We start from the raw sequence: 16,851 nt of genomic DNA, 5'->3' as shown, positions 1-16,851 counted from the left end.
AGAGAGGGGAAGGGGATGAAAATAACTAAGGAAACGAAATAACTTAGATTGCATTGGCCCCAGCAGAATGACAACTAAACAGATGGGGATTTGTCTGAAGAGCAAGCATAGGGAGATGCTACAAATGGGGTGGGGGAGATCCCACTTCAATTCCTGGGTAGGTGGATGTATGCTCTCACTTACATTGTGCAGAACCATAATTCTGAGATTCTGTAGAGTGTCTGATGAATGATAAGGTGATCTTTTTTCTAATGGAAAGCAACACCATTAAGCCCAAGCAAGTGCATGCTGTCCTAGCTCATGGTTATAGATGACATATCAAATAACCCACCCACCACATTTCATCTAATTCACTCAGACAACCTTCTCAGGGAGAGAGCTCCCAGAGGTCACTGAGGCTGTACTGGACAAAAGTAAACTGAGGACGAAGAGGCTTGGAACTTTCTGGCTTCCCTTGTTTGAAGACAGTGGAAGAGGTTAGGCAGCTTGAGCACTCAAGAAAGGGGGAACTGGAGTAGGCAGACAAAAAAGGGAGGTAAACACAAGGGGGAACTTTCCTCTCTGTACTACCCAAAACGGGGACTCTGATCCCACCGGTTTAGAAGATCTAGGGTGCCTGATGGGTTCTGGAATTCCTGGTTGGATGAAAGACTGTAGGCTGCAGAGCCGTGATGTGAGAAGGCATCAAGACATTGGGCCATTAAACTAGGGGGGTATGGAGAGGACCCAGGGACAGAGCTCAAACCTTCCATCTGGGGCATCATTGGGGAAAGATACTCTTCCTCAGTGTTAAAACTCAAAGACCACTGCAAAGTGGGAGAAAAACAGAATTCTGAAGCTGAAACAGACAAGGCAGAAGAATTCAATGCTGTGCCACATTCCAGTTAAACAAATTCTGACCTTTCAAATGGAAATCAAGATCTGGGTTCCAAGTGTGAAGAAAAGGCCTCCCTGAGGTTGGTGTGTGCTAGCCAGGAGATCAGTGTGGTGGGTCTTGTGGGGTGTGAGAACCGGCAAGGGGAACCCCATCTCAGATGACAGCACACAGAAACTGGCTTGGAGACCTCCTTCAGAAGCATACCTGCTGCACAAAGATCACCAGACAGTAGGAGTGGAGACAGGCAAAGACATTTGTGTCTCGGGGTTGGAGACAGACGAGGAGGTTGTTTGCTGATATTTCCTGCTCTGGTTCTCCTGTTCTTGAACCAAACTGGAAGAACTCAAGGACTATGATGTTGGATTCACCCAGGGATCCATGGAATCAAAGGTGTTACTGGGGTTGTCATGATGGGCATCCATGGACAAGGTAGATGAGTGTCCTCAACAACTGTGAACGGCACGCAGTGGCCCTTGGAACTTTTCCTAGGGAATTTCTTCTATCTCCTCTAAGAAGTGTTTCTCTCTGGATGATTCAGGTTTTTGTTTTTCAAGAGACTCATAATTTCTAATTGACCATCAAGACTTATTTGGTTCCTTACAAGGTCTCTCCATACCATCGAGTCACCCATTCTGGAACAGAAGGTACATACCCAGTATTTCAACATAGTAGAAGTCAAGGACTTAGTAAACCACAATTAGATGAATGATTCTTCTTTCCCACAGAGGTGTTAAAAGGTCAAGCATGAATCAGGTTCTATAGGCAAAGGCTGTCCTGTAGCTAAAGCATCATCCAAGGAAGATATGGGAGGTAGGGGACTACTTGAATTTCAGTGGATAGTTAAACCATACAAAGGAGACCATTCTGTTTGGAAGGAGAACACGATTCTAAAATTTGAGCTTAATCAGTTAAAGCATCACCTAAATGTGCATCCTGATTAATTTGTTTCCATTGTTTGTTTTATTAAGCACATATTTTATATGCAAAACAGACAACCATATAATGACTTATGTTCATCTTAGAGGAGGTGTGATCTTAGGTAACAAAAATGGAAAAAGATCTAGCATGATTCAAAAAGACAACCAACGTTCACTGACAGAAAAGCACAGACAATAAAAACATGCAATTGACTAGCGTTTTCAAACCTGCTGTCCAAAAAAACAAATCTCCTGTGGAGCTTGACAAAAGCCCAGACTCCTGCACCCCATCCCTGGAAAGAACCATCATGAGGGAACACTTTTCTTGAAAGCTCACTAAGTGATTCTTATGTGCAGCCTCATCTGAGAAGCACCATTCCACGGGGTGCTGTGATGAGCTCACTGTGAAAGAAGCCTTCAGGACGGGAACGTGTTAGCTGAGTGCAGGCAGCAAATCCACACACAAGTCTTCACGGGACATGTAAGGACTTCAGTGACCACAAAGTTTCTACCTGATGCGAATATAATCCTTTAGGCTGCTAAGGAGCAGTGGCCTGTGCCAACACCACCTTCCATCCCATGGTTAGAGCCCAGGATTCTAACTGGGAGTAAATGTGGGTAGCCAGAAAGATAATAAAGAGACATAAGCACGGACTCAGTAAACAACTATTAAACGGTATCAAAAAACTTTGCCGTGATCCCCCGCTCCTCTCTATTGTACCTTCTCTCCCTCCTTCCTTTCACAGTCAAGTTTCTTGAATGAAAGTTCACTATGTTCACTGTGCCCCTGCTGCTGGGGATAGAGGAAGGCACTTTCACAAAGAGAAAACAATATGCCGAAGGAGCAGAAATGAGCAAGGAGGGTGAATGCTGAAGGCAGCCTGGGTGCCTGGATGGGAAATTTTCCCTAGAGGGAAATAGCTCAGATGGGGCTGAGACATGATGAGGAGTGCCTTGAGTTCTGGGCTGGAGGTCTGACAACAGTTGGTGATCAATCCATGACCATACAAAGTTTCTGACCTGGGAAGCTGATTTATAGTTGACAAGGTTAAGAAAAAAGAACTGATCTTTTGCATTTTCCTCTGGCCAATTTCAAGATCTGAATAAATCTTACGGTCTGCTTTTCGTTTGTTTTTGAGACAGGGTTTTCACTCTGTTGCCCAGGCTGGAGTGCAGTGGCGTGATCACGGCTCTCACTGCAGCCTTGACCTCCAGTCTCAAGCAATCTTCCTGCCTCAGCCTCCCAAGTAGCTGGGACCACAGGCGTGTGCCACCACAAATGCATAATTCTTTTAAATTTATAGAGATGATGTCTTGCTATGTTGCCCAGGCTGGTCTTGAACTCCTGGGCTCAAGAGATCCTCCCACCGTGGCCTCCCAAAGTGCTGTGATTACAGGTGTGAGCCACCACACTCAGCCTGTTTGTTTTTAATCCCGAATTAGGAAGGAATGGTGCAGAAATGTTATGGAGGAAAAAAAGCTGAACTAGCTGGGCATGGTGGTGTTTGCTTGTAGTCCTAGCTACTCAGGAGGCTGAGGCAGGAGGATCACTTGGGCCCAGGAGTTCGAGGCTGTAGTGCAGTATGATTGCACCTGTGAATAGCCACTGTACTCCAACATAAACAACACAGTGAGACCTCATCTCAAAATAAATAAATAAATAAATAAATAAATAAGCTGAACTACTATCAATTTAGGCTCTAAATCTGTTCCCAGCTGGGCCCTCACTGATACTTAAAACGCTTTTATTCATTTGTAGCTAAGTTCTACCTGAAGTCTGTACAGAATGATCCTAACCTTTCCCCCATCTCCTCCAGTTTCTAAATCCTCCTTGGTCTCCCTCTTGCTCAACAGCAGACCTAGACTCCAACTTTATTGAGGTCAAGATTGTCTAAAACGTGTTTCCTCAACTCCTCCAGATATCATTTCAAAAATCTCTCTGTATCTTCATTTCTGTTCATTCAATCCTGTCTTGGAGGAATGGATGTTTTTCCCCCTGTGAGATGAATCCCTCTTTGTGCTTCTGATTCGGTCCTTCCTTATCATCACATTACCTTGATTCTCCTGCCCTTTTCCATCTCTATTGTTGGCTCATTGGGCATAAGAACATGTTCAGAAAACTACACACTAGAATGTGGATAAACCGTCAAAATGTTGAGCAAAAGAAGCAAGACACAAATATACATATGGTATAATTCCATTTACAAAAAGGTAAAAGCCAGGCAAAAGTAAACTAGTGTTTAGAGATACACACTGAAGTGGTGAAATTATAAACGAAGCAAGGGAGAGAGGACTTCCCTCCCTTAGGGCATGCATGCTCCTGACAGCGTTCTGTTTCCTGACCTAGGTAGTGTATGTACATAGATATTTGTTTAATGATTTGTCAAAGTGTACATTTAGTTTCTTTCTTTCCCAAGACCAAGTCTCGCTCTGTTGCCCAGGCTGGAGTGCAGTGGCGTGATCTTGGCTCACCATAACCTCCGCCTCCGGGGTTCAAGCGATTCTCCTGCCACAGCCTCTTGAGTAGCTGGGACTACAGGCATGTGCCACCATGCCCGGCTAATTTTGTGTTCTTAGTAGAGACAGGGTTTCACTATGTTGGCCAGGCTGGTTTCGAACTCCTGACCTCGTGATCCGCCTGCCTTGGCCTCCCAAAGTGCTGGGATTACAGGCGTGAGCCACCGCGCCCGGCCTAAAGTATATAATTAGTTTCTGTGTGCTTTCTTATATATATGTGTTATATTTCAAAATACAAAGCTTTTGAAAAACAAAATCAAAACAAAACACGTTCAAGCCTTTCACTCTGAACAATCAACCAAACATTCTCTCAACCCAGCTTCTCCTTAAACCACCATCCCATCTTTCTCCTTTCCTCTAGAGCTAAGTTGCTCAAAATGGTAGTGTACACTTCATTATCTCCACAACTTTAATCCCTATGACTTATTAAACTCTTACAGTCTACTCCCATTAATGCCTAAAACACACTAAATCGAGGTCCTCAATAATTTGATCAAATCCAGGCCGATCCAAGTCTTCACCATTCTGGAGCTCTCCGCAGCATGTGACATGGTTAACATCCGGAAATTCTTTCTTAAAGCCTTTCTCGGCTGGGCGTGGTGGCTCATGCCTGTAATCCCAGCACTTTGGGAGGCCGAGGTGGGTGGATCCCAAGGTCAGGATTTTGAGACCAGCCTGGCCAACATAGTGAAATCCAGTCTCCACTAAAAATACAAAAAAAAAAAAAAAAAAAAAATTAGCCAGGCATGGTGGCAGCTGCCCGTAATCACAGCTTCTCAGAAGGCTGAGGCAGGAGAATCACTTGAACCTGGGAGGCGGAGGTTGCAGTGAGCTAAGATCTCGCCATTGCACCCCAACCTAGGCGACAATGCGAGACTCCGAAAAAAAAAAAAAAAAAAAAAAAAACAAACACCTTCCTCCTGCTATGGCTTCTGTCCCTTAACACTACCCTCACCTTTTTCATACATCTCTTTGCTTCATTGCTAACTACATTCTATGTTCCCTTAGGTGGCCTGTCCCCTAAGTTGCCAGTGAACCTTTTCTTGCTCTAGACTCTTCTCCCCCTTCCAGGGCTTCCAAGATCAGCACTACATAGTGGATTCCCAGAGCCCTCTCTCCTGCTTTGACTTTGCTCCCAAGTTCTAGCCCTACATTGCCAACTGGCTGATAACTACCTCCAATGATTTGATATCTCACCAGTACCTGAAATTCAACTTGCTCAGAACTGAACCCCACTTTCAAATCAAATCCTTCTCCTGGATCCCCTACTTTTGCTTACGAGATGTTCACTGCAAGGCCCCAAACCTCTAAGTCACCATTGACTCTGAGTCATCATTCTCTATTACTCATTTCTCAAATCCTCTGAAATCCTACACTCATCTCCTCCTTCTCAAACACAATGGCATCACCCTAGATCTCATCATTATTAGATTTTTATCAGCACACTAACCTCTTAAATCATCTCCTTGCCACAACCTTAAAACTGTACTTACGTTAAATTTTCTAAAGTATGGCTTTAATCATATCATTGTTCTGCTCAAAATCCTTTAAGAATTCTCCACTTACTAAAAAGTGGAACAATTCTGCCTGTCCACCCCAGACCCTCCAGAACACGGCTCCAATGTACTGCATTAAAACATATCTAGCCGGGCGCGGTGGCTCATGCCTGTAATCCCAGAACTTTGGGAAGCAAGGCGGGTGGATCACCTGAGATCAGGAGTTCAAGACCAGTCTGGCCAACATGGTGAAACCCCATCTCCGCCAAAAATACAAAATTATTAGCTGGGCATGGTGGCGGGCGCTTGTAGTCCCAGCTACTTGGGAGGCTGAGGTAGGAGAATTGCTTGAATCTGGGAGGCGGAGGTTGCAGTGAGCCAAGATCTTGCCATTGCACTCCAGCCTGGGTGACAAGAGTGAAACTCTGTCTCAAAAAAAACAAAAAACAAAAATACATGTCTACCATTATTTCCTGATATGAATCACAAATCTCAGCGAACTGGTCCCCACAATGCTCCAGGAACAGAGTCTGCCTCTTCTCTACTTGTCTGCTCCATAAGGAACTTGACCTAGGTCCAGCTTGCCAACATTCTACTAAACCCTATCAGGCATGGTCCCTCCTTCCTGTGAATTCCACAGTGCCTTCCTGGCACCTCTTGAAACCCTTAGCACATTCTGCCCCAGGTGAAGTTATTAATTGTCTATTTATTTAATCTCCTTCATGAGGCTAAAATCATACCTTACTCAAATTTGTATCCCCTGGCAGATAAGGAACAAGTTTTCTCTCCCCCATCTACTACAATGGGGGTGTGGTGGGGATACACAATAACTGGCAAATCACCAACATGAATGTAATAGAACAGAAGAAAGGACGGACGGCACACGGGACTGCCTCACAGGTCAGTCTTTCCCAAATTCTGGCATACAAGTATGTGTAATCCAAGAATAAGCCAATTTATTTGCAACTCTGTCATACAACATAAAATGCAGCTTGGGTTATGAGAGTGAGGGCTTAAAAAGGAATAGAAAGAAAAATTTAAAAATGATCTTTAGGGAAGACATCATATTTTACCTGAACATTACCAGAAGGCTGCACAAGATATGCAGACACTTGAAAATCATGTGTATTTATAGCCCTTCTTGTTTATATAAAGATGCTTTAAGAAAGACCAAATGACCAAATGCAAGCACCTGAATTAACCTCCTTGGCTCATTTAAAATATTTTGAGTTATATACCTTTAAGGAACATCATCTGTATACAGTAGGCATAGTCTCTATGGTCAATGTCCACATGTATTCTAGGCCAGCATCCCATCACCAGTCATACTCAGAGGGTAACTAGAACTTTAGGGAAAACAGTTTATTTTTACTAAAAAATAAATAAAAAGTTAAAAAAATTAAAAGCCCTAAGTGGGAAGAAAACAATATAGAAGTACAATAGTCAAGTATGCTAAGGACCGCATCCAAAAGAGAGAAAAACAATAAATAATCTGGATATAATTGACTTTGTTCAAAGAAACACGCAGTGTGTTTATACCACCACGGGAGAGGCGGAGACTAACTCTCAGAGAGCTCAGAATTGCTTACATGAATCCAGCCCAGCGTGATGAGGCCCTGCTGATCCTGTATGAGGAAAAGTTCTTCTTCGTTCTCTGTGTTGCAGTAATCAGACCCAGCACTTTGCTTGGGGATGAGAACATGAGTAATGGTAAATTCATTCCTCATCTGCCAAAGGAGAAAACAGCTGGTCACAATTCTCTGGCGCTCATGTAACCCTGCTCCACTCCATCCCGAAAGTGGAAACGTAAGCATCTATACGAGTGAAAGTCCTACCCACACAGCAGAAGTCCTGCCACTCAGTGGTTCACAACCTTGGCTGCTCATGCACATTGCCTGGGGTGCTCTGTACAGCAACCGATGCAGAGACCAACCCTAGAACTCTGCAGTCTGGGCAAGCATCACAGCCCTGAGGAAATTTCTTGCTGTGCCAAACTGGTCTGCTCAGAAGCTCTGAGTAGAGTACCATTTATCTTCCCTTGCTCAGGTCTAAAATCGTTTTCCTGTCACTGTTTCCTTAAGTCCACCTCATCCCATAAGCCTCAGCTTACATTTACTCCACTTCATTTATTTATTCATTCAGCAGTAATGGGTTCTTTAAGTGCCTCCATTCAGTGACCTTTCCTTCCTCAAAATTCTCAATACTTACACTGTACATACTTTTTAGCATGATGGTTAGACTTTAGTGCATGTCTGCCTTCTCCCCAAAGTGACTGGGCACTTTTTGTGGACACATACTATGTGCTTTACATATTTCATATTCCCAGGTCCTACCATAAAGTAGGTACTAAAAAAACTGATATGTAGATAATGACTGCATCTTCCTACCAAGTTTAAAATGAGGTATTTCTTACTAATAGCATTAAAATAATCACTTCAATTCAATCAATCAATACAGGGTCACCAAATTCAACGTGACATGAAATTATGCAATCCACGGTTCCTTCAGTGGAGGGATTGGTACAAAGAGTAACTGACCCTGGATATTTTCTCTGGGAGTCACAGGATGCCAAGAGGGGAAGAAACAGTTTCGGTTCAGAGAAGAGTTTGGTTTTTTTTACCAGTTTTCCACAGAGAATTCCACATGTCTCCACTCCCCGGGCAGTATTGGCACTGGCTAACTGGAGAAACTGTGGGCACAGTCGCCCGGGCACCACGACATGGCGCAATCCATCGATTGTAGGAACTGTAATGGAGAAAGGAGAAAAGTCTGAGATCACTGAGCCCCACCTCCTCAAGTAGTCCTCACAGCTGGCAGCCCTGGGAGAGCAACGTTAAGCCACTGGGATCCCCCCAGCTTCAGGCAGTGAGTGGGGATCTCATTCTAACCGCACCAAAACAAGGGTTGTAAAGTCTCTTCTCCGATCTTGGGCCACAGCTTTAAGGAGCACATTACTTCAAGAAGAGAAAATAGTAGGCTTTAATTATTCAAGTTAAGAAAAGGGCAAACTACTAACTTAAGAAAAGTTTTCTTAAAAATAACCTTAAGAATGTCATTGGATTGTTTGTAACTCAAAGGATAAATGCTTGAGGGGATGGATACCCCATTCTCCATGACGTGCTTATTTCATATTGCATGCCTGTACCAAAACATCTCATGTACTCTATAAATACACCCACCTACTATGTACCCACAAAAACTTAAAAAAAAAAAGTAAAAAATAAAATTTAGTAGGGAAAAAAAGAGACAAGTTCTTTAAACATTCAGGAATTTTCTGTCAGAATCTAATACAAAGAATTAAAAAAATAACCTCCTTGCTGTGGTTTGACTGTGTCTCCCAAAGTTCATGTCATGGAAACTTAATTCCTAATGCAAAATTATTGAGAGGTGGGATCTTTAAGAGGCGATGAGGCTATGAGGGATCTTTGTTTGCCCTTCCACCTTTCTGTTGTGGGATGATGCAGCAAGAAGGCCCCTGCCAGGCCCCTGGATCTTGGACTTCCTACTCTCCAGAACTATGAACCAAATAAATTTGTGTTCATTATAAATTACCCAGCCTCAAGTATTCTGTTATAGCAGCACAAAATGGACTAAGACACTGCCCATTCGTCTGAACTTTTAATTTTAAATCTTTATCTCAGATAATATCAGAGTATGACTTTAAAAGAAATACACTAGTGTAAATTCTTGAGAATGGAAAACAATCTGGGCAGTTATTTACTTCTGAACTTAGTCTTTTGGAAGAAGTTAAAATGCCAAACCACAACAAAATAAAAAATACAGTGTAGTCCCCCAAAAAGGGCATGAATAAAGTAGATCATAAAAAATGCCAAGAATGGACCCAGTTTCCGAACACCATGGAGAAACTCCGTGAGACAGCCAGCAAGCTAAAGTTAGGAAGTGTCTCTCACAGCTGTATTTTCATATTTAAAAAAAAGGTGGGGGGACAAAAGATGTTCTGCTTTTGCGTATTCAACAGCAAGATCTGAATTGCTAGAGAGGTAACAAAGTCAGAGCAGGAGACACAGTCACACAGCAGTCTGATGATGTTATCTGAGGATTATGAATTAGGTTTGGCAAATTCCTTTCCTTTCAACTAAAAAGTTGATAGTCTGACTTTCAAGAATAATATTAAGCTCTTCAGAAAATCGACCAGACTAGGTTTCAGCAAAGGCCACTTTTATAATAGAGCCAGTGTATTAGGACACAGTACAGCAATACTTATCAGATGGGTTTCTGTGACCAAAGCTTAATGAGTGGGATCAGGAAGGTAATCTTAGGTTGACCCCATCAGAATGATACTGTTTGGTTGCAACTGAGAAAGAAGAGGACATCAGCAAATGCACTTACTACTTTCTGAGTTGCTTAGTGCTCCAGGTTTCAAGGACCTGTCCACCACAGGTGGCTTAGCTGGCCTTACAGTTGTGTGACAGTCTGAAGGCTGTGTGGATGAGACAGGTGAGGTGGGGAACACATCTAAGGAGGGCTTCTCCAAGTCAGGCACTAGTGGGCCACCTAGGCCAGGGTCCACCTTCCCAAATTCCTGTACAATTTTCAGTCGCTCTTTTTCTAGCTCCTGGTTCCGGATCATCTCCTCGAAGGCATGGAACTGTTCCTGTTCCAATTGCTGCTGCTTCTGTTGTGCTACCCTCTGTTTTTCCTTTTCCAGCTCTTGCTGGATGGCCATGTTTCGGGCCAATTCCTCTGCTTCCTTCTTCTACAAAGAGAGAAAATTTAGGCTAACACTTCACACATCAGTGACTTCACACTTCAGGAGAACAAGGCTTTTTAGCACAGAGATTTCCAAAATGTACTTCTGCTCTGGCCTGATTACCTAACACAGGCTTCATGCTTTCCTCAGTATCTTTATACCTATGGAGTTAGTCACCACCCCTTTCTATCCGGCCACTGTACCTATCTCCAAGGACAATTAAAATCCCAATCCTCTCAATATCCTCCTGGCAATGATTCTACCTAATGCACTTTCCTCTTCACTGAAATCTTTTTCTTTTTTTTTTGAGACAGGGTCTCACTCTGTTTCCCAGGCTGAAGTGCAATGGCATGATCACAGCTCACTGCAGCCTCGACCTCCCAGGCTCAAGCGATCCTCCCACTTCAGCCTCCTAAGCAGGTGGGACCACAGGCGTGCACCACCACACCTGGCTAATTTTTGTATTTTTTGTAGAGACAGGGTTTCACCATGTTGCCCAGGCTAGTCTTGAACTAATGGGCTCAAATAATCTGCCCACCTTGGCCTCCTGAAGTGCTGGGATTCCAGGCGTGAGCTACAATGTCTGGCCTGAAATCTTGATGCAACTTATTGTCTGTGTTCTCCTAACCTGTATCACAGTTTCATTCTCTCTGTGTCATGTATATATTCTATATTTCAAGCAAGGCTATAAAATAGAACCAGAACCAAACTTATACCTGCTATTTTGGGGGTCTTTACTGAATTTTTTTTTTTTTTTTTTTTAGAGAGAGAGAGTCTTACTCTGTCACCCAGACTGGACTGTAGTAGCTAATCATGGCTCACTGCAGCCTCAATCTCCCTGGGCTCAGGTGATCCTCCCATCTCAGTCTCCCCAATAGCTGAAACCAGAGGTGCGTGCCACCACACTAATTTTTGTATTTTTTGTAGAGAGGGGGTTTCACCATGTTGCCCAGGCTGGTCTCGAACTCCTGCACTCAAGCAATCACCCACCTCAGCTTCTCAAAGTGCTGGGATTACAGGCATGAGCGACCACACCTGGCCTTCTACTGAATTTTAACCCAAAATGAAGCCTCTGAAATTTTTATGGTATTTATGTATTTGTTCAACACAGAGTGACATTTTAAGCTAATAAGAAATACTTGAGTGGCACTTTGATTAAAAAAAAAAAAAAAGAAAAAAGAAATGCTAAGTAATAACCTCCTCCTTAAAGCTTACACTCATTTGGTGCTTTAGAAATATATGCCTCAGGCCGGGCTTGGTGGCTCATGCCTGTAATCCCAGCACTTTGGGAGGCCGAGACAGGCGGATCACGAGGTCAGGAGATCGAGACCATCCTGGCAAACATGGTGAAACCCCGTCTCTACTAAAAACACAAAAAAAATTAGTCGGGCATGGTGGCGGGCGCTTGTAGTCCCAGCTACTCAGGAGGCTGAGGCAGGAGAATGGCGTGAACCTGGGAGGCGGCGGAGCTTGCAGTGAGCGGAGATCGCGCCACTGCACTCCAGCCTGGGCGACAGAGCGACTCCGTCTCAAAAAAAAAGAAATATATACCTCATAGCTGTTCATCCCTCTGCTGATTTTCAACATCAGAGTCCAGAATAGACACCAGCAGACAGCTACACAACAGCCTGTGAGTGGCTGCAGTATGTATTCACAGCTGGCCACTGACAGCACCCTAGGAGTTTCTCCACATGTTGTAACTGACTCTTCCCAAAAAGGTCATTTGAAAATAGCTTGAAATGGCTGGGTGCAGCGGCTCATGCCTGTAATCCCAGCACTTTGGAAGGCCGAGGCAGGCAGATCACCTGAGGTCAGAAGTTTGAGACCAGCCTGGCCAATATGGTGGAATCTCATCTCTACTAAAAATACAAAAATCAGCCGGGTGTGGTGGCAAATGCCTGCAGTCCCAGTCACTTGGGAGGCTGAGGTAGGAGAATTACTTAAACTGGGGAGGCAGAGTTTGCAGTGAGCTGAGATCGTGCCACTGCACTCCAGCCTAGGTGACAGAGTGAGATTGTCTCAAAAAAAAAAAAAAAAAGCTTGAAAAGTCAATTCTTATAAATAGCTTCAGGTATAACCAAATGTGAATCAAACCCTCAAATTGTCTGATCTAAAAACCTATGTTATGGAGAGAATGTTCATTGTTCTTAGGATTCTCACTCTAGATATAGCAGGTAGGCAACAGATTTTCGGTCCCTCAAGTCACTCTCTTCAACAAATAGGCTATATCTGTGTTACAATCCTGAGCCTAACCACTGGTGTTGTTCTACTTTTTTGAGTTTCTGGTCTTTGCCCAAAAAAGGTGAAACAGCACATTAAAAGCACAGGATATATTGAAATGTCATATTACAATCCCAGGGCACAGCCTAAAAAAGCAAAATAATTTTCTTCTTGGCTGTTATATACTGACCTTTTCTTCATTATATTCTGTATATTCTTTGGTATATCGTTTTAACAGTTCTGCCTTCAGCTCTTCTGCTTTGGGAAATGCAATCTCCTTTAATTTCTGAGACACCAAACAGAAAATAGAATGAAAACAATACCAGAAAATTAGAGAATCCAAAAGAAGACTTAAGTCAAGTTGGTGATTGCAACATTTCCCAAAATGATTTAAAATACCCCCTACTGTACCATACCTGCTACTTCAGAACTGTTCTGGTGAAATGGCCTTATTTCCTATAGTAGGATCTGATACTCAGATGCAGAGACTACTACTTTTATCTTGCAGTCAGTCTGTAGTGCTCTGAAGCTTTTAGATGGGCAACAATGATAGTCAAGACCCACCTTTACTGTGTCTTTCTTTTCAGGAATGACAGCAGATTTGTAATCTCGATGCTTTGGTAGTTTCTCAATAAAAAGCCTAAGGAAACAGTTAAAAATGATTATGAAACAAATGGTCCAAATGTCCGTAAGACCCTAAAGCTATGCAACCCCCTTATCCTGAAGCCCTTACATGAAATGAAAGGTTCCAGAAGTGCAGCTAGCACACCCAGCTGGGCCATGCTCCCTTCCCATCTCTATCCCCCTAAAAAGCCAGAGTCTTTTCCTCTACTCTCAAACTAGGCAGCAAGCACCAGATTCCCACAATGAAAACGATGGCCAAAAAAATTTGTAAAAGCCTTTCATGTGCCCACAAATGTACCTCCAAAGAAAGAGATCTTTTTCTTGTGACGTGACAGGCTTTCAAAGGAAAGGGCTTCTGTCACAAAGCAGTCTTCAGAGAAGAGTTTGGCAGCCATGGGCAGGAAGAGAAAACCATGTTTCCTTACTACTTCTAGTTCTTACGTAACCTTTAACTTTGGCTTTTTTCCTTTGGGATTCATGTTCCTTCAAAGAAGAATATTACTTTGCATCATATAAAATGCATGGAAATACTTAGTGCATGTGTTCTATGCACATAGTATGTGCATATTACATGTTAGTATGTATTGTCTTTGATGAAAAGTGCTTAGATAAATATAAGATGCTAGATTTCATCTTTTGGTTCTTGTCCTTGGCTCTAAAGCTCAGTGGGGAGAATAAACTGAATCAATTCACAAATTTCTGACATTTAAGACATCTACTTAGGGGCAGTGAAAATAAATAAAAGTCCAGTAACTTGTCACAGAAAGAAAGTAGCAGATTCAGAATTTCAACATGAGCAGGCTTGCTCCAGAGTCTATTCTTTTAACTACTACACCATACTTCTTCCATATGGTTTCTGGAATGTCTAGAAATACTGGAGGGGTTCTGAACAAAGATATCTTTTAACAGAATTAAGTTATAATACACAGAAACTGAGATTTAAAAAAAATAAATTGAAGGTAGCTTGTCGATAGCTCTAAAACATTATATTGTAGTTGGGATAAACTCTTTTCTACTTACTGCCCATGGGGCAGGAGTAATCGGAAGAGGAAGCCTCAATAAGGAAAAAAGATGACCCCCACCAAAACAAACTATAAGTCCTCATCCTTTAGTTTTTTTTCTTTTTTTTTGGGATGGAGTCTCGCTGTGTCGCCCAGGCTGGAGTGCAGTGGCCGGATCTCAGCTCACTGCAAGCTCTGCCTCCCGGGTTCACGCCATTCTCCTGCCTCAGCCTCCCAAGTAGCTGGGACTACAGGCGCCCGCCACCACGCCCGACTGATTTTTTGTATTTTTAGTAGAGATGGGGTTTCACCGTGTTAGCCAAGATGGTCTCGATCTCCTGACCTCATGATCCGCCCACCTTGGCCTCCCAGAGTGCTGGCATTACAGGTGTGAAGTTTCATTTTGATCCAACTTGATAAGGCTCTTCAAGGCAGGGATGGACTCTAAAATAAAAATAGTTCTTTAAAAAGCTTCCTTTTGGATTCATGAAGAAGATATAAAACAGGCTGAGTGTGGTGGCTCATGCCTATAATCCCAGCACTTTGGGAGACTGAGGCAGGAAGACTGCTTGAGCCCAGGAGTTCAAGATCAGCCTGGGTAACAGAGTGAGACCTTGTCTCTATCTATATTTTTAAATTTTTATATATATAAACAAAACAAAACATAAAAAAACCCCACAAAAATTAGCTGGGTGTGATGGTATGCACCTGTAGTCCCAGCTGCTTGGGAGGCTGAGGCAGGAGGATCTCTCGATCCCAGAATCCTGAGCTTACAGTGAGCTTTGATCACACCACTGCACTCCAGCCTGGGTGACAGAGGGAAATCCTATCTCTATATATAAAAAAAAAAAAAATGAAAGAAAGATATAAAACAGTTTCCTTGAAGTCTATATTTAAAAGAAACACAGATTCATTTGTTCAAACCATAAAGTCCTGAAGAATCTATTACAATAAATAAGATTCATTTCTTATATTTTAGAGACTGATAGATAATTCAGTAGAACTCTCACCTTAGCCCCAAAAGCCAAGATACATATTAATATTTACTACCTTTAGCAGGCTGAATGTGCTTTGTATTGAGGCCTGAATCAGCTAAGAAAGTACTATGTCACACAAATACCATGTTTTATGTTCACTTATACTCTCATTACAGAACTAGACTGTGAGCTTCCTGAAGCCAGAGATTTCTATGTTTCCTGCTTCTTTGTATACTCAAGTCAGCACAGTGCCTTGTATAAAGAGGCACTCAATAAATATTTGATGAATAAACATTACATATATGTACATGTATGCATGTATACACAGTAAGTCCTTAATGTTGCTAGATTCTTGGAAACTGTGACTTTAAGCACAATGACATATAACAAAACCAACTTTACCATGCACTAATTGACATAAACAAGAGTTAAGCTCCTTTGACCTATCCTCGTCACAAAAACACCAGACTTCTAAATACAGACCAAAACACTTCTAATATTAGACACTGAAATAAATGTTAGCTATACATACATTTAAGAAAGACTTATATAAACAAGTACGTAAAGGATTTATCTGCTTATTTAGTCCCAGGTGGCCAGAGTCCATCCCAGCAGCTCAAGGCCAAGGCGGGAACCAACCCTGGAGAGGATGCCATCCCATTGCAGGGCACACTCACACATACACTTGCACTCATTCAGACTGGGGACAATTCAGACATGCCAGTTCACCTAATGTGCAGACCTTTGGGATATGGGAAGAAGTTTGAATACCCAGAGAAAATCCACACAGACATGGGGAGAATGTGCAGACTCCACACAGACAGTGGCCCCAGGCAGGAATGGATTTTTCTTTTCTCATCAACATTAAAACGAAACGACATTGGACAAAACGACATTATTTGACAACCTGCCATATTTATTTACTTTGCTTTGTAAGTATATAAAGAAACAGGAAGTATATACAGAAATGAGGGCAGGGGAAATAGAACAGATAAGAGTAGGCGTGAAACTTTTCACCAAATACCTTTCTATATTACTTTGACTTTGAACCATGTAATGGAATCTAGTTTATAAGTAAAACAAAAAACAAACAAACAAAAAAACCCCTCCCAGACCTGTACATGAATAGCTTTCCCTTGCTTCAACAACTGTAGCCAGTTGTTTTCTGAATGGAGACAGATAAGCAAAAGGGTCTCCTGAAACAGACAATGGGCAACATAATCCATTACTCATACTGGAGGTAAAAGAACTTAGTGGTTAGGAGGGCTGGCTCTGGAGCCACTATGCCTGGGCTCAAATCCTAGTTTTGCCACTTACTAACTGTATGACGCTGGGCAAGTCACTTAATCTCACCATTACTCAGTTATTTGCAGGGGTGTCCAAACTTTTGGCTTCCCTGGGCCACACTGGAAGAACTGTCTTGGCCCAGACATAAAATACACTAACACTAACTAGCTAATGAGCTTTAAAAAAGGTGATATTGGCCGGGCGCGGTGGCTCAAGCCTGTAAT

At 42.6% G+C, this 16,851-nt stretch overlaps 1 protein-coding gene across 1 annotated transcript in view; it reads right to left on the bottom strand.

Annotated features, from left to right (window-relative positions):
- The window catches only part of STAMBP (STAM binding protein), a 56,249-nt gene that overhangs the window by 5,548 nt on the left and 33,850 nt on the right, over positions 1–16,851 (bottom strand). The window contains exons 4-8 of the mRNA XM_011980698.1: positions 13,303–13,378; positions 12,929–13,024; positions 10,158–10,524; positions 8,428–8,552; positions 7,397–7,534 (exon numbers count right to left, since the gene is read on the bottom strand). Coding sequence (XP_011836088.1) covers positions 7,397–7,534; positions 8,428–8,552; positions 10,158–10,524; positions 12,929–13,024; positions 13,303–13,378 — 802 coding nt within the window. The remainder of the gene's footprint in view (positions 1–7,396; positions 7,535–8,427; positions 8,553–10,157; positions 10,525–12,928; positions 13,025–13,302; positions 13,379–16,851) is intronic.

The sequence above is a fragment of the Mandrillus leucophaeus genome, unplaced genomic scaffold (genome assembly GCF_000951045.1).
Source record: "Mandrillus leucophaeus isolate KB7577 unplaced genomic scaffold, Mleu.le_1.0 Scaffold216, whole genome shotgun sequence".
Taxonomy (NCBI): domain Eukaryota; kingdom Metazoa; phylum Chordata; class Mammalia; order Primates; family Cercopithecidae; genus Mandrillus; species Mandrillus leucophaeus.
This window is presented reverse-complemented; position numbering and strand designations above follow the sequence as displayed.